Source organism: Lolium rigidum, chromosome 4, assembly GCF_022539505.1.
Source record: "Lolium rigidum isolate FL_2022 chromosome 4, APGP_CSIRO_Lrig_0.1, whole genome shotgun sequence".
NCBI lineage: Eukaryota > Viridiplantae > Streptophyta > Magnoliopsida > Poales > Poaceae > Lolium > Lolium rigidum.
The window spans coordinates 169,270,325-169,297,708 of NC_061511.1; the positions used below are offsets into that span (position 1 = coordinate 169,270,325).

General features: G+C 44.0%; 1 protein-coding gene across 3 annotated transcripts; it reads left to right on the plus strand.

Annotated features, from left to right (window-relative positions):
• Positions 1-324: 324 nt before the first annotated feature.
• Positions 325-27,384, plus strand: LOC124706290 (protein ROS1A-like). 3 transcript variants are annotated; one of them, XM_047237943.1, is made up of 19 exons: positions 330-563; positions 3,963-6,189; positions 6,280-6,933; positions 7,195-7,285; positions 7,382-8,930; positions 9,078-9,157; positions 14,549-14,633; positions 14,714-14,805; positions 14,883-14,951; positions 15,036-15,072; positions 15,166-15,248; positions 15,568-16,011; positions 16,150-16,186; positions 16,271-16,328; positions 16,417-16,556; positions 23,702-23,767; positions 23,875-23,989; positions 26,029-26,067; positions 26,795-27,384. In XM_047237943.1, exons 2-19 carry the CDS (start codon positions 4,110-4,112, stop codon positions 26,926-26,928), a joined length of 5,853 nt encoding a protein of 1,950 aa, XP_047093899.1. In that variant the 5' UTR covers positions 330-563; positions 3,963-4,109; the 3' UTR covers positions 26,929-27,384. The 3 variants fall into 3 exon arrangements, 2 of the variants coding, with proteins under 2 accessions (XP_047093899.1, XP_047093898.1); XM_047237942.1 differs by having other exon boundaries at positions 3,963-6,933; XR_007004383.1 differs by lacking the exons at positions 16,150-16,186; positions 16,271-16,328; positions 16,417-16,556; ... (2 more) ...; positions 26,029-26,067; positions 26,795-27,384 and having other exon boundaries at positions 325-563; positions 3,963-6,933; positions 15,036-15,067; positions 15,568-15,684.

Genomic DNA, 27,384 nt, shown 5'->3' on the forward strand with positions numbered 1-27,384 from the left:
TAAACTAGACGCAGAAGATAATACTATTATAATATAATATTTGAAAGAACGTGCATGCGCGGCAATTTGTCCATTTGACCGGGCATCTCGATAGAGACGGTGTGATCAGGTGTGCCTAAAATCATAAAACTAACTTAGCTATTTTTCTCAGAAAATCACAAAAGTAACTAGGTTCCTACGGAAATAAGATTTTGGCCTCATAAATCCCACTTGTCAGTCAAAGAGACCACCGAATATATTAAAAAAACGCAGACCTCTTTTCCCCTCACTCGCAGCCGCCGCTCTCCATTTCCCCAAATCGAGCCGGTGAGAGAGAGACCTACTGCCCCTTCGAGACCAGGACCACCACCGGCGGCGGGCGGCAGCCGCCGGCGCACCTCCATCCGGCCGCCCGGTCCCGTCTTGTCCAGTGGCCCTCACCTCTTCCTCTTCCTCCCCCCTCCCCCTCCTTACCGCGAGGCGAGCGACGACCGGGCAAGAAGCTGGCCGCGACGACGGCGACGGTTGAGAGAAGGAGCAGGCGAGGTTGGTGACGCGCAAGCAGCTCGACCTGAGACCATAAGGTAAGATCGGAAGTTCCTACTCCCTTTTTCCCTGCTATTATGCGATGCCAATTGCTGATGTAGTTAGGGTCGTCTAGTGCTTAGATTTGCTAAAGGTTATTGTAGGGAAAATTTGCTTTGGAACACTATTATTTCCCAGTCTTTGCCAAAACACACGGCCGGAATGTGTCTTTGCCCAGCACCATAAACGCCCAAAACGGAAAGTTTGATCTTTTTTTCTTTTGATGGAAAGCCACCACGGCAACTTTATTGAGAATTAAACAATATCTACATCGTTCACAAGTGAATTCAACAGAAAACCAGGAGGGTCATCACCACATACAAAGATTTTTTGAATTAAAACAAAGCTTAGCTAACTCGTGAGGAACTTTGTTGGCTTCCCTTGGACAATGTGCAAACTCCGCTCCACCAATTCTTCAGCCGGAGGTTATGCAATTTGGAAAGATCGCTTTAGCTGCCCCCCAGATCCTATCTTGTCCAGAACATGAGTTGATCACCTCAATTGAATCTGATTGAGCTTGTACTCTCTGCATTCCCCTTGGATCAGCGAGTTCTAGGCCATGTTGCATCACAAGGGCCTCAGCCATACCCGCATCTGCCACATGCTGTAGATTGTAATAGGAACCTGCAATAAAATTTCCAAGGCTATCACGAATAACAGCAGCAGTAGCTCTGCACATCTTTCCACATGAAATGCAGCGTCCACGTTCAGTTTAACAAAGCCTGACAGCGGACGGCTCCAGCTGACACGATCCGGCATTGGCATACCAATAGTTGCTCTAAAATTGTTTGATATATGTTTTGCTTAGGATGACCGTGTATGTCTGGGTTTGAACGTTTTTTTTTCCTGTAATTCACGTTTTGGTCTCTGGTATTCTGTATGTATCAGTCGCCATTTTTAAAAAGGGCAGCATTTAGTCCCAACTCGAACCAATTTTGAGTACTAGGAACAGCACCAACATATTAAAGTAAGAATATTGACAACACACATTAAAATGCTCAACATAACAGCCCACAAATTAACAGGTTCAAACATAACCGAACGGATTAACATTGTTTGATCTAATTGCCACTTACGTATGCAAAAAGTATGAAGACAAGTGCAAACATTTTTGCTAGCATGTAAATAAATAGAGTAAACAAGTTGCAGATTTGATTACATTCTTGTCATTGGGCTACTAATATCCATAGGTGGAGTCGATGCCTTTGAGGGTGTAGTCTGAACAACCACAGATAATGCTTCAACGTGAAACTCCTGACACTCTTCTCAAAACAACAAAACAGAAAGGAACAGAAATGAAGTATGTAGCTAAGTAATCCAAATTATTTTTGCTAAGGTTCTTTACACATAAAATTTCCACCTTCAATCAACCGGAAACGAGCCTGTTATAGGAGAGGCACATATCTGGCTCCTTATTTATAGCCACACTAGATCTTTCCCTCGTGGTCAATCACCCGTTGCCATCCTCACAACAATCTTCTTGTACTCGCTGTTCTTTCTCACACCTAACACCATTTATCCCCTCCCTCCTCTGCGCATTTCCCCCAAAACCGAAGAATCCAACACTCTGCTGAGTCGGTGCTTGCCTTCCCCCACTCGATTCGCTCATTTCTTCACCCTGAAGACCCCCCCCTCCCCCACCCCACTTGACCCTGCTCCCCTTCTCTCTTCTGTACGCAGGCTCCCGCTCTGTCTTGCCGGCAGGCTGGCCGCCGTCGACCTTGCTCGTGCCACCTGCTCTCTCCTTTGAGGTCACAGTTGTGCAAATACGGTAGGGTTGGAGGGTCGCTGCCTGTGTCACGCCGTCCCCTGCCACCGGCGTCTACTTTTTTTCCCCTGGAGCTGCAAGTGGGAGGTACGTTCTCGGGCTTCCCACTTGCAGCTCCAGGGGAACAAAGAAGGTATAAGCTGCTGGCAGAGGACGGCGTGGCGCCGATAGCGCCCCTCCAACAGTACCTGCGTTCGCACAATCGTGGCCTCAAAGAAGAGAGCGGGCGGCATGAGCAAGGTCGCCGGCGGCCGGCGAGACTGATTGGGAGCCCGTGTGGGGGAACAGAGTAGGGTCGAGTGGGGGGTCTTCGGGTGAAGAATCGAGTGGGGGAAGGCAGAGTCTTGGATTCTTTGTTTTTTGGGGAAATAGGAAGAGGAGGGAGGGGACAAATGGTGTTTGGTTGTGAGACTATTAAGTGTGCACGACTTACCTGATGCAGAATCGAGTGGGGGAGGGCAGAGTCTTGGATTTTTTGTTTTTTGGGGAATGGGAAGAGGAGGGAGGGGACAAATGGTGTTAGGTTGTGAGACTAGTAAGTGTGCACGTACGACCTATCTAGTGCATATTGCAACTATAAAAATTATGTTCATAATCACCTCTAAACGTAAGCATGACAGACATAAATACAAAAAGGTAAACCACAATGTGTAAAAATAATTATAGGTATGGTACTAAATGAGAGATATATCTGATTTGAAATGGTTGTTTCACAACACTAACTACAAAGAAAATAATTTTTAAAAATATTCACAATCCATGTTTAGGCACATGTTGATTCATACACTGCAAAAATATTTTCAAGCATGAGAAGTTTCCATTAGGGCTCACATCGCACCAGCTCCGGTAGACATGAAGGTGCCTCTGCTGCCTGAGCTGTTGTGCTTGATCAGAGACTGAGTTGCGGTTGCTTGCAGGAATGTTGATATGACGGTACTGATGACTGAGAAACAACCACCAACTAAGTGTACTTCAACGACAATATTCAGACCATCTATCTTACAATCATGAGAAATGGAGTCTTTCATACCGACATCTACCTTACATGTTGCACATCCTACTCTGACGCCATTAGCTCAACACGGAAGTGTGGCAAACAGCCTGTGAACATCTTCCCCTCCAGGTTTCAGATTGGTGCATCACACACTAAACTAAAGAAAAACTATGAAGGATACTACCATTGGCATTAATATCATTTGTAATGAGGATAAAAGATAACATTCTACTAGTTATAGTAGTGAGGAGAAGAACATAGATTGTTGTGAGGATGGCACCAGGTGATTGACCACAAGGGAAAGATCACGTGAGGCTATAAATAAGGAGCTGGATATGTGCCTCTCCTAGGACAGACTCGTTTCTGGGTGATTGAGGGTGGAACTTTATATATTAAGGACCTTAACAATGATAATTTGGATTACATCTGCATCTTTATTTCTGTTCCTTTCTGTTTTGTTGTTTTGATAAGAGTTTCAGAAGTTTCACGTTGGCCACTGATAAAGTGATAATTGGCTTCTTGCTTTAGTACTAGTATATTTTAGATAATCATAATGTCTTGGTTGTGTATATCTAATAGTTTCCTCTATGTCTGTGTATATTTAAGGTTGATGAAGTGTGCCTTGATATTTTGCAGCTGCAGAACTGGAGACTTGGAGACCAAATAGGTGACCCTGCCTGATCCAATCTTGCTGCTCCTGATCAGTGACAAAAAGCTTGATAGAAACGTATGGCACATGAGTTTTTTGTTTACACCAGGTAGATGAAATAGACAAAGTAAAATATGCAGGATTTTGGACAATGGCTTCCTCAAACACAGAGCTCAGGCGATCTTTATTTCTCAAGTATGATGTCATCTCAGTTGGACACTTTAGAGGTCCAGACTACAAATAGTGCAATAGCATTAGTGGGGAAAGAGTCTGCTCATCCGTTTGGCATTAGGAGTGCTGCTGGCCCAATTGAAGTCGCTAGAAATGATGCCGGGGCAGTTGAAGACGTTGAAAATAGTGCTGGACCAACTGAAGTTATTGACTTGAACAACACTCCACCACCAAAGGCTAAGAGGAAAAAACACAGGCCAAAGGTCTTCAAACCACCAAAGACTCCTAAGTCTGCAATTCCAAAGCCTGCCAAGGCAAAGGAAGAAAAATCATCTGGCAAAAGAAAATATGTCCGCAAGAATACACCAGCATGCCAACCTCCCCCAGAACAGACTGGGGATTCACACAGCAGGTCTAAGCAGAAATCAGCTAAGCGGTGTCTGAACATTGATGGGGATGTTCCACAAGAGAACACACATCCTAGATATCAAGCTCAGATGGTCTCTATCGATCCCAAGGATTATGAACCATCCGAGTCTTCTACCAGTCAAAGTAATGTCCAAACCCGGTCGCCATTCATGGGGTTTACCACCAGTTCAATGTACAGTTCAGCCAATCAGATGGCTGGTCCACAGTTACTGCCTGCAGATAATACAGAAACACCAATTTACAGTTCAGCCAATGAAATGACCAATGCACAGTTTTTGCCTGCACGTTATATGCCAAAAGGAATATTACTTGACCTCAATAGGTCTACTGATCCGATGCAAAATGAGTATGCTAATTTTGTGGACAGGCCTTCACAATTTCTTCTGTCAGGAATAACGGAAACATTACAAAAAGATCCTTTGTTAGAGGTCTGTACTGGCATGCCAGGCAAAAATTTACCTGATCTCAACAGTTCAATCAGTCTAATGCAGGGGATGCCAACTAATTTTACCGAATACTTGCTTTCTTCTCCACAAGTTTCAGCAAGAGAAACACAAATTGACAAACAGATGCTTAATTGTCACAGAATTCCTGAAAATTCAAATACGACTGCTCAGTGTTCTGAAGGGGTTGCAATGAGGGAAAATTTCAATCCCAATCCTTACTCAAGAGAGGCTTGGGCAACCGACCAAATGCCTCATGGCTACAGATCGACACAAAACCCCATCTCACCGCCCAAGCACATTGAAGGACATTCCATGGTAGCAAATTTGAATGAGCTCACATCGATAGACAGCTATTTGAAGTTTATGACCAGTTCTTACATGCAAACAGGTGCTGCACCTGGACCTCATGCTTCTCGTGGTTCATGTCATATGCATGTACTGGATACCAGAGGAGAACATAATGCTTCCAATGGTGGTCATATTTTGTTTGGTGTGAATTCCGAACAACAAAGGAATGGATGGACATCTGTAGATGCTTGCCATGCCGAAACCTCTCAGGGGCCATATTTTCCTGAAAATTACAAAAGAATGAGAACAGAAAATCATAGCAACGGTCTGAATGGAGCTGTGGGTAACATTTCTACCCCATCTATGTATTTGTCGAACAATCGGAATACAAATGTGGTTTCCGCTATCAACTCTAACGTGTTTACCTTAGCTGATGCTCAAAGATTGATAGCCCGTGAGAAATCACGAGCTTCCCGAGGAATGATTAGTTTTGGAGCATCAGGACACAATATGGGTAAAAGACCAGAAACGATCCAACAACATTACAGACCTGCTATGCATGGCACTGCATGCAGGGATTCTGTTGAAGCACCTGACGAACATTTCAGGCTCATAACAGAAAAGTGTGCACAGTTGCCCAGTAATCCAAACACCCTCAGAAACCAAGGTTATAATGCGAGAACTGGAAGTCAGCAACTTCACTTTCTGGAAGGCAACACAGTTAAAGGGTCAGATTTGCCGGCTGAACTGCATAAGCATAATACTTCCCCTCTAGATGATACTCACAATAGTTTCTGCATTGGTCCTTCTGACGAGCTTGGTAGAAGTATCAATGGGGAAAAAGTTGGTTCCCCTGTCATTCCAACAACCCAATCAAAAGGTAATGACACTCTCAAAAAGAATAGTTGCCAGCTGGAGAGTTCTGGAGAGGTTATTAGGCTCCTTACTAATCCAATCAATTCATCACCAGGTACTGATGTTCTGAGAAATGAGAATCAGCAAGTGGAGGTTAGTGGAGAAACCACTGCAGCTAAAGCCAGTGAGAAGCGAAAAGTAGGCCGGCCTAGAAAAGAAATAAAACCTGGTGAGATGCCAAAGCCTAGAGGTCGTCCAAGGAAAGAAAAGGTGGTTGGTACAGAACTTAAGTCCAAAGATAGCAATACTGATCGATTGCAAAATGAGGATATTTGTAGTGTCTCTGGACATCATGCGGTTGAGGCTCCTGGTTTCAGAGGGCTTAATACGGAAAGAAGTGGTGAAAGCTTTCCTGGAGCTATGGCTCCCCCGGTGGATCCTTTGGATCTCATAATTCAAAAGATAAAAGTCTTAGACATAAACAAATCAGATGACACCGGGTCACCTGAGCCACATGGTGCTCTTGTGCCTTACAAAGGAGAATTTGGTGCAATTGTTCCATATGAGGGGAAAGTGAAAACAAAGCCTGCTCGGGCCAAAGTGAACCTTGATCCAGTAACTGCCCTAATGTGGAAGTTATTAATGGAACCGGATATGGTTGATGGTTCTGAAGGGATGGATAAGGACAAGGAGAAATGGCTTGATGAAGAAAGAAAAATATTCCGAGGACGCATTGATTCATTCATTGCTCGCATGCATCTAGTTCAAGGTATTGCTACTCCTTCAAATCAGTACTGCTCATAGGGCCTTATATATATATACAGAGTATATGCTCTTTCACATATAGTTAGTCCATGTTTAGAATTCCAAAACCTGACATGGTCTCATGTTCAAACTCCAGAGTTTGCGTTAATTGGATGGTCATGGATCATTAATGGGTTGCACTGTATTGGATGCAGTTTTGTGTTTACAGATTTGCAGGAAGACCGTATAAGGCTGTAATTCTTGAATGACTTCTATCCATTTGCAGGAGATCGGCGTTTTTCTCCTTGGAAAGGATCAGTTGTGGATTCAGTAGTAGGTGTTTTTCTTACTCAGAATGTTTCAGACCATCTTTCTAGGTAAAATGAAGCTTACAACCTATTTGAATTAGAAGCTGTTTGGACAGCATTCTCAGGTTATGTTGTTTGTCTGACTGTTATCTTTACCTTTTGTAGCTCTGCATTTATGGCTCTTGCTGCGAAATTTCCTGCAAAGCCAGAAGTGTCTAGAATACCTGCAAGTAGGATGTTTCATGCCATGTCAGAAGAGAATGGAGATTGTTCCAGATTGTTTGGTGATTCTGTCAAGTTGCAGGGCAGCATTTTTGTTGAAGAGGCGAGTAACACAACAGCCTCCTTAGTTACAACAGAAGAAAAAGAAGGAAGCAACAGTATTGGACTGTTCGGAAATTCTCCTGGAGATGGAGTAGACTGTGCAGCAGGACTTTATTATAGTTCTTATGGGGCACTGCCGGTTAGACTGCACGAGAGCAAGACACAGGGGACTGAAAGTGTGGTTGAAGCTGAAGATGTGGCATTGGAGGATGTTGTTTCATCGCAAAACTCTGCCATTTCATCTCTAAGTTCCCCAGATTATCTGTTTCACATGACTGATCATACGTTTCCTAGCACATATGTAAATTTTACAGCAGAAGACTTTGCTGGCAGAAATATGCCTAATGGTACGAGCAATTCCACCACATTTACAGAACTTCTAAGGATGCAAGAGCTAAAAAGCAAGTTTAATGAAAAAAATGGTTTATGGGAATATGATCGATTTTCAGAGCCATGTGGAAACAAGGGGTCAATGCCCAGTGAAGTACATCATCTCAGCAGCAATCGTCAACCACTTCATGCTTCTGTCTCTAGTTACCAGAATGGCCAAGCTCATCTGCCAGATATAACACATGCCAGTTATTTAGAGGGCTCAATATATACTGGCCTTAACAGAACAGATGATTCCAATGCCATACCAGCTGAGACTAGATTTGATTGTTCTTTATCTTCTCCTGGAATTGACTGTGATAAAACCAAAATGGCTGATTCTTTAACTGCCCTTTTATATGATATAGATGGATCTTTAAGTCAGGACAAAATTCATTTCCCTTCTGCGACGACACGAGGAGTTGACTTTATTTCACCAATCATGGACAAATATTTTCATCCGCCAAGTTCAGAGACGGTTTCATTTGCTAAGGAGCAGTCCATTGAAAATGATCTTTCAAGAAATGATGCTGTACCTGCATTTGTGAAACAGCATGTAACTCTGAATTTGCAAGAGGAATTTACTACCAAAGCAATGCAAATTGGAGGTGAAAAGCACCAGTCAGGATGTAGCCAACAGTATGGTAATGTTGGACTCTTAAAAAACAAGGACGCGATTCATTTTTCTTCAAACTTGTATCAAAGCGAGAAAGCAAATTCTGAACTCCTACAGGCTGTTGCTTCAGATTCGGTAGAGAAACCCAAAGATTCTAAAAAGGCTTTCCCTGAAGTTCTTGCTGACAAATCAAAAACAAAGAAGGCAAGAGTTGCTCGTAAAAAGAGAACCTATGATTGGGATAGTTTAAGAAAAGAAGTTATTGCCAATCGCGGAAATGAAGAAAGAGGTCAGAATGCAAAAGACGCACTTGATTGGGAAACAATAAGGCAAATAGATGTGAAGGAAATATCTGACACGATTAGAGAGCGAGGGATGAACAACATGCTGTCGGAGCGTATAAAAGTAAGTATGCCAAGAAGTAGTTATTAAATGAAGTACGATATAACTCGTAGTCGTATGAACAAACGCTCATTTCAATCTAGATTTGCCTATTTGTTGGAATATCATTGTCCAGTCATGTATGCTCATCTTTATCAATTTACATTTTAGGCATTTCTAAACCGGTTGGTGACAGACCATGGGTCCATTGATCTTGAATGGTTGCGCTATGTGGATCCAGACAAAGCAAAGTAAGCTAAATCATTTTATGTGAGCTAACATTCATAGCATTACTTGTTTTACACATGGTCTCATTATCACTATTTGAGGGAAAAATATACGAGGCCTTCCATTGATATTTTGTTTCAATCAGGCTTCATTGCCAAGATTTTTCCTGGTTCTGGTAGTTGAATGGAATTTGGTCTGTATTACTGACTTGCTGTTTCTGAATCTTCATTCACCAATGGGATAACTACTGTGCTGAAGAAGTGATGATAACTAAACAGCATGGTGGCAAGAGATTGTGTAGACATAGGTTGAGACAAGAGAACAGATTGATTTTTCTTGCTCGGTTTCTTCAGAAGTTATCGAACTAACACTTACATGCTATGAACAATTGGGTTGAGAGAGAACACCATTGAGAAAATAGGTAGCCTTTTCTTGCTTGATTCCCCTAAAAAATTACACAGCCAACACCTAAATAGTACAAATACCTCTTAATTTGACCTATTATTGTTTAACTAGGAAACCTCCTAGTAGATTTATCTGGTCCATACGTTCCTAATCTATCCCAATTGTTTTTCAAACTCACTTTCTGAGTTCAAGTCGTCTCCTTCCTGAACTATCTTTTAGTCGACTCCATTTTTGACTTTCCGTAGGTTTCTTCCCTGGACAGCATTCGCACCCCCACTGCAGCCTTGTCTTGCTGGCCAGCTGCCCACAATGAATCTGATGTTGCTTTCATTCAATATGCTAATGTCCGCAAAAGTATAGGTGTCTGATTGAATTTTAGTTAGTATGTCAAATCAGCTGTGACTCTTAAAAGGGCGTCGTTGACTGTGTTATGTATAGATGGTTCTACTTGAACATAATCTGGACTAAGGGGCTTGATTGATCAAATCAGAAGTGTAGAGTTCTTGCGTAGGTGGGTAATTCTTCCGTCCACTTAAATCTTTTCTTTTGGGGAAAGATCCGAATCTATTTCATGAGTTCACAAGAAGTACAAAGCACCCCAAACATAATAAAAATTACATCAAGGTCGTTGGACCACCACACGACCACTACTGCCGCCGGAGCGAGCCGTCAACGTGCCGCTATCACCGCTCCCTTACCGGAGCCGGCCTGACGTTGTTGATGAGAATCGGGAAGTCTTTGTGCATGTCAGCACGTGCCCCTAAGGACCATTGCCCTAGAGCTGAAGTCGTCGCCATTTTTTTTTTCGATTAAGGAGCATAGCCCCTGCATTTTTTTTCGATTAAGGAGCATAGCCCCTGCATCCAAAGGATGCACACGGCTTTTTGCTTTATTAAATTATTTGCAGTGCCTTACAAGGGAAATACAAAGATCAACTTGAAGCCTCCTTCCTAGCGACAACTCGCTATACCTACGATGAAGTGGGTGACCATGAACAAGGCCATACTCCCTAACGATACACCAACGCACATCATCCAAAAAGCAAAACCCTGAGGGTGTGCCATTGCACACATCGCAGAGTTCGCAACCGCCATCTATCTCGAACCCATCTCCAAGCGAGATCAACGCATTGACTGTGCCAGGCCTGCCGTTGATGTCACTATAACACCAGACAGCTCCACCATCCTGCACGCGTCCAACAGTCCTCGTCCGTCTTCGATACCCCGCAGCTCCACGCCGCTGAGAATCATCGACGATAACGTGGTAGATGAACACCACTCCACCAAAAACCACCTCCATCCAGCCGCTGCTCCAAAAACGATGCCCCAAGAGGTAGCATGACGCAGGGTGCGCCGTCATCGTCCGATCCTGGATGGATCTAGGGTTTCCTCCGGAGCAGCACGAGTGAGTACCCGCGGACTGCGACGACGATGCCTTCAAGTAGGAAGCGACGCGCCAATCATGACACGGTTTTCACCGACAGCCGCGAGTCCCCAACTCGGCGAGAACAAATGGAGAGGCCAGCAAAGATGATGCCTTCGCAGGGGAACGACGCCAATAGCTGCCACCATCATCCCCCAAGAATGAAGTCAAGGCGCGGTGTTCACCGGTGGCCCCTTCGCCGCTAGCTCGTCATCGACTAGATCTTCATCGCCGGGTAGTGGGATCTCGTGATCCGCCACCCCAGCAACCAGCCGACCTCCTCCGGCGAAGAAGAAGGCCGCCTCCACCGTCGAACCCAAGGCTGCTGCCCCGGGCGACCTCGTACCGCGGGAGAAGCCCAAGATCATCGCTCCACACCGGCGAGAGGCGGAGGGGATGGCGTTGTCCGCCACCAGCGTGCCGCCGACGGGAGGCGGGGAGGCCGCAACACTCCTCTGGCCACCGTCCCCGTCCCATACGGGAGGCGGGAGGGCCGCCGTCGCCCCTCCATCCCCGTCCGACCGCCCCGCTCAGCCATCCGGGAAGTCGCCATTGAACCCTTGAATTGATCCGAAGCTTGTAACTGCAAACCTATCCCACAAGTAGACTGGACGAGATCCACCACTCCATGGAAGCGGCGACCAGACGAATTCCCGCCCCCCCTCAACGCCACCGGTGAGGTCGTCGCTAACTCGGAAGAGGAGGCGGGTACACCTTATTCTTGTCCCGCAAAACGTCGTCATAGCCGAGAGGAGATATTCCGCAACTAGTTGCGCTCGCACCCCATTTTTGTTGTGACACTTCCAAGTTTTCAAAAAATGCAAACTAAAATTCTTGACATACATTGTGTTGTCTTATGCATCTGTGGAGTTTCATCTAAAAATATGTCAATATGTGACCTATACAAAAAGAACAAATGATGTGTAAATAGTACGTGATGTCTTCTCTTTTTTACACAGGTCACGTATTGGATGAAACTTCACAGATGCACAAGATACAACACAATGTATGTCTAGAATTTTAGTTCATTTTTTGAAAACTTGTAAGTGTCACAATAAAAATGGGGTGCAGGCACAACTAGTTGCAAATGAGAATTTCCCGTCATAGCCACCATAACGATGATGCTGGTTAATCAAACTCTAACTTTAGGGACCCTTCTATAGCACCGAGCGCAGGTCCCAGGTCCCCACCTGCTCCGGCCGCCGGAGTGGCAAGAAGAGGAGTCGGGGACCCATCAATTCCCGATTGTAGGCGGCGAGGACGAGGCAGATGGTGGCGGCTGCTAGGGTTTCTACCCTAGCCGCCACCCCTGTTTCTTTCGTGGGAATTGATCAGCAGGTAGTTGGCCAACTCGAAATTGTGGGCGGCGGTGAAGGTCTCTGTGGAGCACCGTCCACTCAAATCTTATTCTATTTAGCCACAGAAAAGGTTAAAGATGTATCGGTCACAAGAAAATCAATTTTCATATCATCACAAAATGCTTTATAGACTTTAACTAACATATCATGTTTGACATTAATAACTGAAGCCACATTTTGGGACTGCAAAGTATAGACTAGTCTATTTTTTTGGGGTCAGAAGTAGTATCTGGTGCTATTTATCCTCTTCTGGAAATAAAATTAGAAGCTTGATAAGAAGAATCTCAATTGGAGGTGGAAGAAACAGTTCAATACTTCAGATGCATGGACTCAATAGGGTCTGGAGATGGTGGGAGCGCTAAACTTTTTTTTAAGCCCGACACATTTCAGACACCTAAAGTGTCTGTTTTGGTCCGTTTGGATCTTGCCGTAGACACAAAATTGGCCCTCTCGCATCACTTATCTGTTTGGGCTGGGGGCAGAGCCCCAGCAGCCCGACACATTATTTTCCCAGACGCATATTATTTTCCGATAAGAATTTATATTAATAAAACAGAAATTTACATCGGGCGAAAAACGAAAAAAACTTAAATAAAAAATAGAGTAAACCTTTGCTAATTAGCGTTTGCGCCATTGCTGCGTATTTCTCGTCTCCGAGGTCGATGAAGACCGGCGGCTCCCACAGAGGAGGTCCAGCGCGGTTGCTGGCGCTCGCGCAGAAGGTGGCGCATGCGTGTGATGGCGCGCTAGGGTGACCGGCAGCATGACATGCCTTCACTGCACCAGCGCGGATTCCCGCAGCTTGATGGCAAGGCCCTCCCACTTGGATAGCTCCTTGAGCTTGCTCTAGGCGATGGCCATCTAGAGGGCCTCGTCCTCGCTGAGCTCGAGCAGCTGAACCTCCTGCTTGACCACCGGCAGATCGGGCAGACTGTCGTCGCCGTCGCCTCGTCTTTGTGACCACCAACGTAGTCGTGGCTCAAGTACTCGACGTAGCTCATGTACCCGCCTCGGCGACGTGGGTTGAACTCCGACGCGCTGAACGTGTCCCAGGCGTATGAGTAGAGTGTGAACGCTGGATCGTCCCGCAGATTCGGCGGGAGAATGAACCGCCGGCGGTGAATCTCATTGCGCCATGCTCACCCTCCCCATGGCACCGGCACCCAACGCAAGTTCAGAAGCCAACCTGTGGGCAGGTTTACATCTGGCCATAGCACGGGCACCCCAATCTCGTAAAGTTGCTGAGCGAAGTCGGCAGGGGACATACCACTAGTCCCTCACCTTGCGGTGGACACGCGAGGACCTTGCCTCATTGTTGTTCTGGGACTTCCTAAACAGGCAGGACGTGCCCATGGCGTGGGGCGTGGTTCTGCGTTCTGTGGTGTGGAGCGTGTAGTCATGGCATCTGACAATGGCGTGGGCGAAAGGCAGGCACAGGCCAGATGCCTTAAAAAGCACGCCCTCCCCCCCATCAATGCCAGCTCTGACGGCATCTCCAGCGGGCCGACCCAAAACGGCGACCCAAATAGTCCGTCTGGGTTGGCATGCAGACAGAATTTGGCTGCAGCCGCCGGCCAGCCTTCTGCCGTCAGGTCGCGTCCAATGCTGCCACTGGTCAGCTTTCTGCCTTCGGGTCGCTTCCAAGAGGGCATGCGCGGCCGGACACGCACGCTGTCCGCGCAGCATCCACTCCGACGCATCAGTTACCCAAATTTGGTGGCCCGATGGGTCGCGGCGGATGGGCCGGTCCTTTTGGGTTGCCCCATTGGAGCATGCGTGGCCGGTCTGCCTGTCCGCGTGGACCGATTCGGACAGGCCAGGACCTGATGGGTCGACCTGCTGGAGATGTCCTGACCTCCATCTGGTGCGGATACGTTGGTCCGTTTGCGTTGGGCCGCTGGGCTGGCTTCTTGCTGTCCTCCTGTCCACGCAGACCAGAACGGATCAGGTTGGTCCATTTGCATCGGACCGCTGGAGATGCCCTAACATGTGACATGGTTGTTCTAAAATTTGTTGACCCATATGACCTCAACCTTTAGATGAATGTAGCTCATCCAATTGTCTTGTACGACTGTTCATGTGGGAAGTTTACATGATTGACTGAATTAGATGTTTGCACTAAGTCCACCCCATCTTTATATTTTGTGGCGTTGTTGCCATGGGCTAAATGCATGTAAAGTTCTGTTGAATGGGTTTTGACATTTTAAACATTCTTATTGTGTATTTCAGGGAGTACCTCTTAAGTATTAGAGGACTTGGACTCAAGAGTGTAGAGTGTGTGCGTCTTTTGACACTTCATCATATGGCTTTCCCTGTATGTTCTTCCTTTCCTAATTTTTGTTAATGATTATTCATTTAATTCTGGAGATTTATCTATATCTTCTAATTATGTAGGTGGACACAAATGTTGGTAGAATATGTGTGAGGCTTGGATGGGTGCCACTTCAACCCCTACCTGAGTCTCTTCAGTTGCATCTGTTGGAGCTGTAAGTATCCTCAATCCTTACAGCTGGGTTGAGTACTATATACACAAATGACTGAATATGATCATCCACTGCTGAAGGTATCCGATGCTGGAGAACATACAGAAGTACCTCTGGCCTCGATTATGCAAGCTTGATCAGCGGACATTGTAAGTTTCAGAAACCCTGTTAAATATTTTCTTTGGAAAAGGTCAATTATCTACAGGCATATAAGGACAATTTACATTGTGCAGGTACGAGCTTCACTATCAAATGATAACGTTTGGTAAGGTAAACATGAGATATATCAAATTAGTAAAGCAAAATTTAGTAACTGGCTTACTGTGTGTTATTGAAATTGTTTTACTCTGTTTTCCTTGTCAGGTGTTCTGTACAAAAAGTAAGCCAAATTGCAATGCGTGCCCAATGAGAGCTGAATGTAAGCACTTTGCGAGTGCATTTGCGAGGTAATGTCTGAAGATATGTGTATGTTCATATACATTCTACTAGGATAATCAAATATTTGTGGGAGCTATTTTTTGTGTAACTATGTATTACAGTGTGTTATTTGGCAGCTACAATACTTCCCCTTCTGGATAACAATCTATTTACTTTCTTGACGGTAACAACTGATAATACCCCCTGCATAAAATTGGCTCGCTGGAGAAGAATTTATTCCCGTTTAATAGTTTTGACAAATCCAGTGGAGCTATTAGCTCTCTCAATAGAAGAAATGGAGTGCTAATGGATGGCTGTATGTCGCTAACAAGTTTGTTTTTCATACAGTGCTAGGCTTGCTCTTCCTGGACCTGAAGAGAAGAGTTTAGTTACGTCAGCAAACCCAATTGCTGCAGAGAGCTGCCACCAGCCATATATAAGTTCTAGGCCTGTAAATCAACTTGATTGGAATGCACATGCCCATGACAATGTTTTGGATAATCGCCAGCCAATCATTGAAGAGCCCGCAAGTCCGGAACCAGAACCAGAGACAGAAGACATAAAAGAGAGTGCCATAGAGGATCTTTTCTTAGATGATCCTGAAGAAATTCCTACAATCAAGCTTAATTTTGAGGAGTTCGCACAGAATCTCAAGAATTATATGCAAGCCAATAACATTGAAATTGAAGATGCTGATATGTCAAGTGCCTTGGTTGCGATAACTCCAGAAGCTGCATCTATCCCAACTCCTAGGCTCAAGAACATTAGTCGCCTAAGAACAGAGCATCAAGTGTATGTCCTGTCTTCCAAAAATCCAGTATCATTGATGATAATTATAGTACCGTCATGTTTTGTTGTATTCGAGAAGTTTACACAGGATCTATATCTGAAATGTTATTATTTGACATCTCTATTTCTACATGGCTGCAGCTATGAATTGCCAGACTCACATCCACTTCTGGAAGGAGTGAGTTCATAACACACTGTTGAAATTAAACTGTACTAGCAAAGAATGAAGATCATAATGATGATATTTCCTTACTTTGTGCAGTATGACCAAAGAGAGCCTGATGATCCTTGCCCGTATCTGCTCTCCATATGGACCCCAGGTAAGAAGCACATATAAGTTGAAGTATTATGGCTGCCATACTCCTGTACGATCAAGGGTTCTTGATGTTTATTTTAAATATAAAACAGGTGAAACAGCTCAGTCAATTGACGCACCCAAGACATCTTGCAACTCCTATGAGAGTGGTAAACTATGTGACAGCAGTGCATGCTTTAGTTGCAACAGTATACGGGAGGCGCAGGCTCAGAAAGTCAGAGGAACAATTTTGGTACGTTGTTAATTTATGCAATATTTACCAGAGAAAAATGACAACTGTCTAACTATACATCCTGGCTGGATCCTGAATTCAGGAAACCAGTCGGAACTAGTAATGTATTGGTCAGTTTAGCATGTTTTATCGAGTTTTCTGTGACCGTTTAAAGGCCTGTCATGATTGTATGACTTCCGTAGGAATTTTGAATGATGAAGTTTTAGGTTTTTCCCCCTGCAAGGGCCCTTTGGATCATAGTTTAGAATTTTCAAATTCCTATGGATTGCAGCACAAGGTTGTGGAGGAACAACTCCACCTTGCTGCTACAACGTGTACAACATAAATGTTGAAGGAACCGCTTCAACGTGCTGCACTAGATATCGCTCTAGGGGCGTGAGCTAGATATTGCTCTTGGGGCGGGGCTGTCAAGAGTTCAGTCCAAAACTCTCAACACACAAGATCTAGACAAGAACACAAAGTTCTCTTTATTATTGATAAAAGAGGGTACATAGTCTGGTCCAGGGTAGAGGTCCGAGCCTCTATTTATAGGCTGCATGAGCCCTCACAACTTAGCTCTACCCATAACTAGAACATTCTTGAGACACTTCTAGAAAGCACTATAATAGCCTTGTTCTTTACTTCCATGGCGATGATCCTTGGCAATGGCCAGGCTGCCAAGTTCTGGGACGACCGATGGCTAGATGGATGCTCGGTTAAGGAGATTGTCCTGCAGAAGGTGAAATTCTTCCTATGGCTGGCCCTGCAAGATCGCTGTTGGACTGCCGAGCGGCTCGCTAACTGCAACATTGCTAATACCCAGATGCTCTGGAAACACAGAAACGACTGCGTCTTCAACAGGGCTCGACCGTCCACACAGGTTTTGCTAGACAAGATCAAAGAGGAAGCTACCGTATGGGCTAGGGCTGGGGCGCTTGGCCATCGGGTCGTGCACTCGTGCTGCCAACCAGCTGGGATGTGCACTAGGCACCCCTCCTTTTTCCTGTAACTGCGTCTCTTAGAAGACTTGTAACCAAAACTCTTATCTTTTCAATGATATGAAGCGCAAAGGTCCTTTGCGTTTTCTCAAAAAAAGCACTATAATACATATGACTAAAGGACCAACTTATGTGTAATATTATAGAAGTGTGTAGAAGCCAGGACTAAAGTTTAGTTATGTTTTATTTTCTCTACTGTTCTCCATCACCTGATTCCATAATAAAGTCAGTGTGAGCTTAAACCTCATTTTATTTTACTTAGAGAAATCCGATGCATCCTCTCTCTCCAAGAACTTGTTTTCCTCCAAAATTCGGCGCTATGTTTTCCTCCAAAATCCTGAACACCATCCAAAAACAGCATTTGTAAACTTCCTATGTTTAACATCCGGTGGAATCCATAGTATGTGACATCTTCTTGCTGCTTTTTTCGTATTCTGAAATTTTCTATCCTCCGTCCCAAAGAAGCGCTTAAGAAAAAATAGAAAGAAAAAACATGGAAGAAAATTCTTTGAACAGCCTTGGTCCAGAATTCAACTGGTTCTATGAGCCGAAGATGCAAATCCAATAGGACGATTTGTAGTTGGCAGATATGTTACTGAGATGAAGTGTTCATTGGAAAGGCTATTCTTATAATCAGTATTTATTTATCACTTAATCTGATAGACAAACTGTTTCTTATAGCACGAACTTACGTTTTGGTTGAACATCTGCTGTCTAAGCTAGACAATTGTATCAGATATGACGTGCTATTGAAGTTTCACGTTTTTTTTTAGAGAAATAGGGCATCGCCCCGGCTCCAAATATATTGAAACCAGCCACAACCACACACAGCATTCAGTACGATCATACGTTCCTGCTTACCCACACTTATCTTACAAAACACAACCCAAAACATAACAGTTCTAAAGCACCAACATTAGAAAATCCAGCCAACATTGAGGCACATACAACAGCACTGAACCTCATTCTAAACAACACCCCTCCAAGCTCAAGGGTGGTTCAAAACCTGGAATCTTGCACCATCACCCACCAGGATTAGATCATTCGGCTCCAGTGTCCTCCCCAAATCCTCAGCAGTGACCAGCAGCGGGCCAAATCCTCTTGTGCTGTTCATATCACAAACCTCCAATGTTAATCTTGCTTTCTTCTGAGGCGTTATTCTGAGGCGTTAACCAGGCTCCGGCCACAACAGCAACGGTGGTAGCCGAGCTGAATCCTCCACCTTGTTCAACATAGTTTTCAAACATAGCAACAAAGATCATATTAATTTTATTATTCTTCTTTTTATCATCCCAGAGAGAAGAAATGTCATGCATACTTAAAATTTTAAGGTTAAGACCCAATGCTATAACAATATCTCTCCAGAGTTTGATGCCACCACACAATCAAAAAAGAGATGTTGATAGGACTCCACTTCATTACAAAACACACAAGTTAAGTCATCAACATTCTGTCTTTTAACCAAGTTATCTCTAGTGAGCAACTTGTTGTGAAAAAGTAACCAAAGAAAGAAATGAATTTTGGGGGGCACTTTAAGTTTCCAAACACAGTGAATATTAGCAGGTTTAATCCCTCCAAAATTAATAACAACATACATTGATTTCACACTGTATAAACCACTAGCTTCCCACATCCAAATCAAACTATCCTTTGTACCATTAAAAGAAATAGTTTGAGCAATTTGTTGAATTTCAAGCCATTGCAACATCAATCTATGGTCAAAACATCTCCTAAAAGTTACTTTCAGGGAAGACCCATCCCAAAGATCAGCAATGGACTTATTCTGTTCATTCACTAGGAAATAGGTCTCCCATTATTGAATGGCCAGAGAACAGGAACCAAACCAGTGATCCTCCCAGAACCAAATCAGGGCATGTTTCTCTAATGAGATCATGCACTCTAGTGATTTTATGCCAATTCAAGCCTCTAGAGTTCCAAATTGGAGCTACTACCATTTTTAAAGATCAATTTCCTTCTACCCCTTTTTCTACTATGGACTAATGTCCAGGGTTCATCTTCATCAGGTACATCACTAATGTGATCATCCTGATCAGATAACACCTCAACTCTATCCTCCAAACCTACTCTCAGTTCTTCCACAGATAGACTAATAGACTAATGTCATTAGGAAGAAAACTAGCAGGATTAGAAAGATGAAAATCAGTCTTTTAGTTTCAACCTCTTTAATCTTATCAATGACAGCATCAACATTTTTTTGTTATAAGACCCAGGCTAATGCCAGCATTTTTTGCCTTATCAAGTAAAGAAGGATTACCAAGGGCAGCAAAAGAATTGGAAAAACCAAAGATCTTATTACCTTTAGGAATCTCCAGGTTTTTTGCCTTCTTAAGGTCTTGTGCTTTTTCAATTACACTCTTGCCATCCCTTGGAATTCTAGAGCTCATCCTAGTAGCTTGAACAGGGCCTCAATGCTTCTTCTCCTTCCATGCCATGGAAGGCATGGGAGGATCAGGGTTGTTGCTCACCAGGTCTACCCTCCCTTCCTTGATACTCTCACCATCATCATCACTCTCAGCATCAAACTGTTGAATCAAGTTCTTCCCAATGTTTTCCTCAACACTCCTTAAAACCAGAACACCATCAGTGGGGATGTGTGCCTCCTTGCCGAACACCTTAGCTTGAACACTTCTCTCCCTGTTGAGCAGCAGACCTAGAGACATTTCTTCCACCATGAGGGATGGAAGGCTCAGTCTCCATTTTGCTGTTATTCCCCCCAGATTTGCTCTTGTTCCCCAATATCTGCATCATCATCAAGTTTGTTTCCTTCATTACTCTGTCCAGGATCTTCATCATCATCTTCATCCAGATCAATAGCTTCACCTTCATTCTCCACAAGGAAATCAATCAGGAAAAAACATTGCTCCATCTCAAAAAGCTTGTTGGAAGGAATCTTTGACTTGTCACTCACAGACACCTTGACTCTGACTTCTCTGTAGAAGCTTCTGAATATGCCTTGCTAGTCAATATTTACAAGTAGTAGATACTTGGCAGATAGTCTTCCAGGTGAGCCACTTAGCAGGGATACCAGTGATCCTCACCCATACCTCGTGGAATTCCTCAAAAGGTTCTGCCTCTCCTTCCCAGTTAACAAAGTATATCACCACACCATCTTTTTTGAGGTTGATGGAGGGATACTCCACTAACTCTTTGACTCTCTTACTAGGGGGAAACCTTACCAGGAAACAGTTGACCTTCCACATATCATTGAAGCACTTCTCAAGCTCTTCAGCAGAAATTTCTCCTTCTTTTACCACCACCACACCAACATTATCCATGTTCAGCCATTGGACTGCTTCAGGCCCCTCTACCTCCACATGAAAGAACCCCAAACCAGGATTTGCACTCCCCCAGTATTGAGCAGTGGGTAGTAGAGAGTACCACATCAGACAGTTGTCCATATGGTGCCCAGCTGCAGATAAAGCATCTCTTGATCCTGGTGCAAAGCCCTACATAGTGACCAAGTTCACTATAGTGATCCTGCAGATAAAGCATCTCTTGAATTTGGGGTTTAATATAGGTCTAGGCCCAGAAGCAACATTCATCTGCATAGAATTCCCAGCCCTATTCCCACTGTTCTTTGAATTGAACCAGAATTGAACCATCAGAAGCAGCCCCTTTCTGATTCTTCTTTTTGTTTTTATTGCTACCAGAAGGTTGTTGCTGTGAAGGAATCAGACTAGCGCTGCTGCTCTGGCTGTTTTGCTGGGGAAGGCTAGGAGCGATTCCTTGCGGCATCATCATCAAAGGGTTGAAACCAGGTGGAGGAATTTGCTGATTCCCAAAAAACTGCGACCACTGGGTCATTGGCATGTTCCACATGTTGGGTTGCATCATTGGGTACATACCTTGACCAGCTCTCCCCATCTGCTGCATCATGGGTTGCGGGAACTCCGTCTTGACAGAACCAGATCAGGAGCAGCGCCAAGGGAGTTTGCAGCCGCGCTCGTTGTCGCAGTTGTCGTTGGAGGAGCACGGCCACCACCAGGGCCTCGACCACCACCAGCTCCCCCGCACCTCGACCACTTCCCGCCATCTTGACGATCTCACGAGATCCTCCTTCTCCGCTCCCACGATCTTGAACTCGATCACGTTCGGTTTGGGAAGAAAACCAGCCCCGGCAGGATGACAATCGGCTGGAGTGAAAGATTTTGCCTGGACCAGATCCTTCCTGACCCAGACAAGAGTCTGGGAGCCAGGCGGAACCCTAGAACCGACTAGGCGAGTGTTGTCCGAGACCGCCGACACAGCCACCGCTATATTCAATACTGAAGACGGATTTTCGAAACCCGCCAGCCCCGATAGGCAACCAACGGCCCGATTTCGATCAGGAGGATCAAATCGATGGCCACCAATGGCTGCCAGCAGGGAGCGGCTGCGCAGTGGGGCCCGTCTCTGTGGGCTTGTACCAATTCCCCCAACCTCTCCGGCGAGGAGCTCCTCGTCGGTGACGGATCTCCCTTCCGAATCCTCTCCAGCCGCCGCCGATAAGCCGCAGAGCTTCGAGGATCAGCAGAGCCCTCAGCCCTCAAGCTCTCACCGCCAAGCCGAAATGGAGAAGGCCTCAGCGGCGAGCCCCGGATCGAGGTCTTCACGGCGTCCAATTCTCCGGATCCTCTAGCCCTTGCTCCGCCATTAGCCGCCTCGGGTCTTCTGGATCCTTCAACTTGATCATCGCCAACGCCGCAGCTACCTGCTCCTCGAGACCCTGCCCCGAGAGCTGAGGCCGCCACCCCTTCTCCATCTGCGCAACCGCCCACGGCGACACCAAGCTGATTTGGAGGATCAGTAGCTTCCACCGCAGCAGCGCCTGCTTCCTCTCTTCCGCCAACACCGCCTCCTTCTCCCTTCTCGTCCCCACCTCCGCCATCTTCCTTTCTTCTGCGAACGATGGGAAACCCGCCGTCCACTTCGGAATCGACATGGTGATCCGCGGGGCGCACCGGCGAGTACCAGCGGCGGCGAGAGATCGGGGCGGGGAGAGAGGCGTCACGGAGTCGCCTGAGAATCGCCAGGGTTGCGGGAGTCGCCTGAAAAAGCTAATCGCCAGGGTTGCAGGAAGAGCTTGATTAGTGGAATAGCCACCCAAGTTTCACGGTTTTAGCTGGTATATTATGTTTCTTGGTTGCGTTTGGCAGCATCGTTTTTTGTAAAGTACCATGGTTAATACTTCGAGGTGTTTGGCCTTATAGCAAAAACTGTCTTTGTTCTTACAAAACTGCACTAAGGAGGTTTGGACCTCCTTTTTCCAAAACTGAAGTATTTGTTGCCTAGGCATGGAAATTCTGCAGTTTTATATTATTCTCTGTCCCATGAAGATTGTCATACATCCAAATTTTGAGAAATCTCAGACAACCTTCGTGGGAAAGAGGCAGTACTTTGGTTTTAGAAAAACTTGGATGCCAAACAGAGCCTTAGCTTTTATATTATTTGAAATAAGACGTGCTATTCTTTCTTTGTTTTAGTACCAACCAGGAACCAGCTGACTCGCAAGTTTCTTATTCAAACAAGCATTTCAATTTGCAGCCTGGTCATACCATGTTAAATCGTTTTAGCTGGTTGGTCAAGTCAGCTTCTGCACATAGCTTGGTTCGGTAGCAGCAAGTACATTGTGGGGGCAGATCAAAGATCCATACGAATGTCCGACCAGCAGGATGTCCTGTAGGAATTGGTGTAAGTTATATTTCAGGGAGAAGAATAAGAAGAGACTAGAAAATGATTCTCGGTAGTCTTAAAAGCCTGAATACCTGATAGATGTTGAGTGTTCTAACGAGACGATATGGCTTATCTTAGTGTGATGTGTTAGTGGGTGTACAGTTTCGGTGTTTGTGCATGACACAGTGAGATCGATGGACTGGTCCTTTGGAGTGTGCGAGAAGCAAACCAATTACTACCCTCATTGTGACCTTGCATTCTTTCATTGTGCGATTTGTGCCATGTCGAAGTCAAGAAACATTGCCATTGCTTAAATTTCATTTGGTTGACCCGCCATGTCCCATGTATATCCACACTACGATGAAACTGAATATATTTTAAACATGTTGTATAGAAGTTCAGTATGCCAGTTATTAATGATCCAATGAGGCTGTGTATTTATATCTTTAAAATGGTGGTGTCTGACTATCTTTTTTGTTGATTAAACTCAAATAGGTACCATGCCGAACAGCTATGAGAGGAAGTTTTCCACTCAATGGGACATATTTTCAAGTAAATGAGGTAATGATTGAAAGTAGTTATAGCTGACAATAGTTTAAGTGGTATATTACAATTTGCAAATATTCCTGATACCAAATTTATTTGTCACTTCAAATGTTATACTGAAGGTATTTGCTGATCATGACTCAAGCCGAAACCCAGTTGATGTTCCAAGGAGATGGATATGGGACCTTCCTAAGAGAACAGTTTATTTTGGAACTTCAGTTCCTTCAATCTTTAAAGGTATTTCCATAATAAATGAGAACCGTGTGTGTTCCTATCTTTTGAACCATAGAGATGGACCAAGAAGGTTTGAGATATCCAAAATAAAGTACTGACAGCATAACTTCAGTTCTTGTCACTTGCTGACTATTATTGTGCTCCCACTTACTAGTTTGTTGGACTTACTTTAGTGATGCTAATATGCCATGAGATTAGTTTGAGGCATATATGACCATCTAGCTGGCCATCGACAATACTTAGTGCCCAGGGCATAGCTAGGAAGAATAATCTAGGCACACAACATCAACATCGATGCAATAATGTACATCCCCCGTCCCAAAATATAAGGCAGGCTTTTTTTCGCATGGTCTTTGATGCATAACTTTGACCACTAATATATACAAAATTATAAGGTGTCAGAAAGTATAAACGGTATCATTGATCTTGTAAATCTCTTTCATTTCATATATATTTATTAATTTTGTTGGCATATTATAAGTTCAAATCATAGTCAAAGTTATAAGTTGCTGACCAGCGAAATTTAAGGGCGCCTTGTATTTTGGGACGGATGGAGTATGCAATTTCAACTAAAAGATGTTCAAATGGTAACAATTTTTTAGATCAAATGGTAACGGGTTAGGCAATGCTTGGCATATATAATTTGACATATCAATCAACATTTGCAAAATGCATCATCTCACCTGGAATCCTGGATAACCTTTAAAATAACAATTTGACCTCAGATTATCGGTGTCAAATTAATGACGAGCCAGTCCAAAAATAAAATAAAATGATGAGCCATGCCTTAATGCCTCTTAACTAACAATGCCACATTCAATGTAGCAATGGCCCGTGTAGATATGCAGGGAGATATTCTTTAGACCTGGTGAGCAACCCAATATAGCACGCAATCTTTTTTTTTGTGGCCTGGATGCGTATGCACCAGGAAATGCTCACATAGATCCACCCCCGCTAATGTCAACTGCCAAGTCCATCGTACAGATATCTACAAGGATGCACCACCAACCTATACGACAGGACCTTTCCAATTACCACATGCAGACCAACTACCACTCTTGCTACTGCATCCACCTTGCTGGTTGGCAGCCACAGCTCCCTCCTCATATCCAGACTACCACCCCCGAGCTCCCACCTGCAATCAATACCGTTGCTTCAAAAATGTTGTTCAAATAACACATTTCAGTAAGAAGGGCTGTCAATGAGCTGAGCTCAATCAAGCAGGTCCACGCACCCAGGGGCAATGTTATCAAATGATGCTCAAGCTATGAAGTCACCTGACCAAACTAGAAGACTCATTATGAAAATCCCGTTTGTGCATATTAGACGGGATCTTATTCCCAAGCAAGCCTCGATAGTTGTTCATTTCCACTCATCTAAATAGGTAAAATATGTCTGCATGCAAGATTAGCGCAAGTGTGGAGGCATAGGTGGTGATGTTAAAGGCATGAAAACCTACGTTGATGGAGTTTCAAATACAAGATAAGTGCAATGTGAGGCATTCATGTTGATGTTAGAGGCGTGGGAGCCTAGTGTTTTAACTACAAATACAAAATGTGTAAGCATGGATGGAGGAAGGAGGGGGTTAGGCTCTATGAGTTCTTGAATTGAGTTTGTACGCAAATGAACAAATCACTTAGCAATTTGTGATAAAATCCTTTAAACCTTAACATTTGCTAAAAAATGGCTAATTACGCAAACAACGTGGGAACTGGGAAGGACTAGATGTTAATAGAACTGACCCATTTAGCAAAATCTAGTGTTGTCCCCCTAGATAATCAATTTTCATGTGGTTTCATATTCACTTACGGGAGATTGGCAGATTGCGTTTGTTACTGTTAAGCACCAGAATGTATTCCCATATCCATTTGTCATGTGTCAACTGGAGTTCCATAGTAGCTTTAACAGCCTGTATAAATAAGCAGCATACCTTTGGCAGATTATGATCTACTGGAAAACACTAAGAAAAAAGACAATGGTTAATAATAGATTACCACATCTAGGTTGTGCATCTGATTATGACTTACATGTTTCTTTTGCAGGTTTAACAACTGAAGAAATACAACATTGCTTTTGGAAAGGTAATCATCTAAATGTTTTTGTTACTGTCTGCGATATCCAGTACAAAAAAACATGAAGAAATGGAGAGATGTCTTTTTTGTGATCGCTTAAGCACATAGCAAATGATTGCACACAACACATTGTACAATCATGGTTTCCTTCAAGATTGTTTTTTACTTGCATAATGGGGATTTATGTGATCAAAACTAAAGCTATTGTCATTTGTTTCTTGACCTTTTTATGCCCCAGGGTGCATCTCTAATACCTATTATTTGCAAAAAGAAAACGTAGTCCATAACTGCATAGTATGCGGAAGTATTTTTCATATGTGGAAGTAGTTTTCATACAAAATCTACTTGTATTAAATTACTCAATGAATATAAATACATTAAAATATAATAATGGCCAAATATGATCTATTTTGTCGCACAAGCAAATATTGTATGGATGTAAACAGGGCGTTGCTCTGGGAGTGTGTAGGGCGAAATGCCCCAATAAAGTTTATGATTTAAAAAAGGATATAATTATCTCACATATCGGTTTATATTTGTCAAGAAAGAAAAAGTTTGGGAATTATTTTTTGTCAAGGATTTTCATACTGGAGGTAAACAAAAGTATACAAAATTTGCTGATGTGGAAAGAATGCTATGAGTGGAATTTCTTTTTATTTTAATTGGGAGGGTTCCAGTAACATTTTAACTCAGGAATATTATCATAGATGCTTATATTTGTTCGGAACATGTGCAGGATTTGTGTGCGTGAGGGGCTTTGATAGGATATCTAGAGCACCAAGGCCACTGTATGCGAGGCTTCACTTTCCAGCAAGCAGAGTTATGAGGAATAAAAAGGGTGCAGCATCTGCAGCTACAGATGACACATAGGACGTTATGAGATAAAAAAAAGGTACATAGAAGAGACATTGCCAGAAGATCACTGACCTGAAAATGGATCACTGACCAATAAGTTGCTGTCACCAACTCAACCATTTTTAGCCTTGTGAATTTGCAAAGCTGACATTATTCAGCAACATGATCCATTACTACAGATTTCTGCTTGTTTGTTACCATTCAAGGAGCTCAATACAGCTGATGGGCAGGAAAGAGAAAGTCTGCTGCCTGGCCATTCTGTTGGTAGTTTCTTGTGATCTGAACCAACTGTTGTACACCTGGAGGCGTCATCCGTTCAAAGTTGTTGTTCATGTTGTTCAGTAATTCATGTGAACGATGTCAAACTATTCGTCAATTATTTCATTGTTTCATTGATGAGGCCATTTGGCTGTTTACTTGTGTTACTTAGCTACAGCGACAACAGAATGTAATGAAAAGATGAATTTGTCA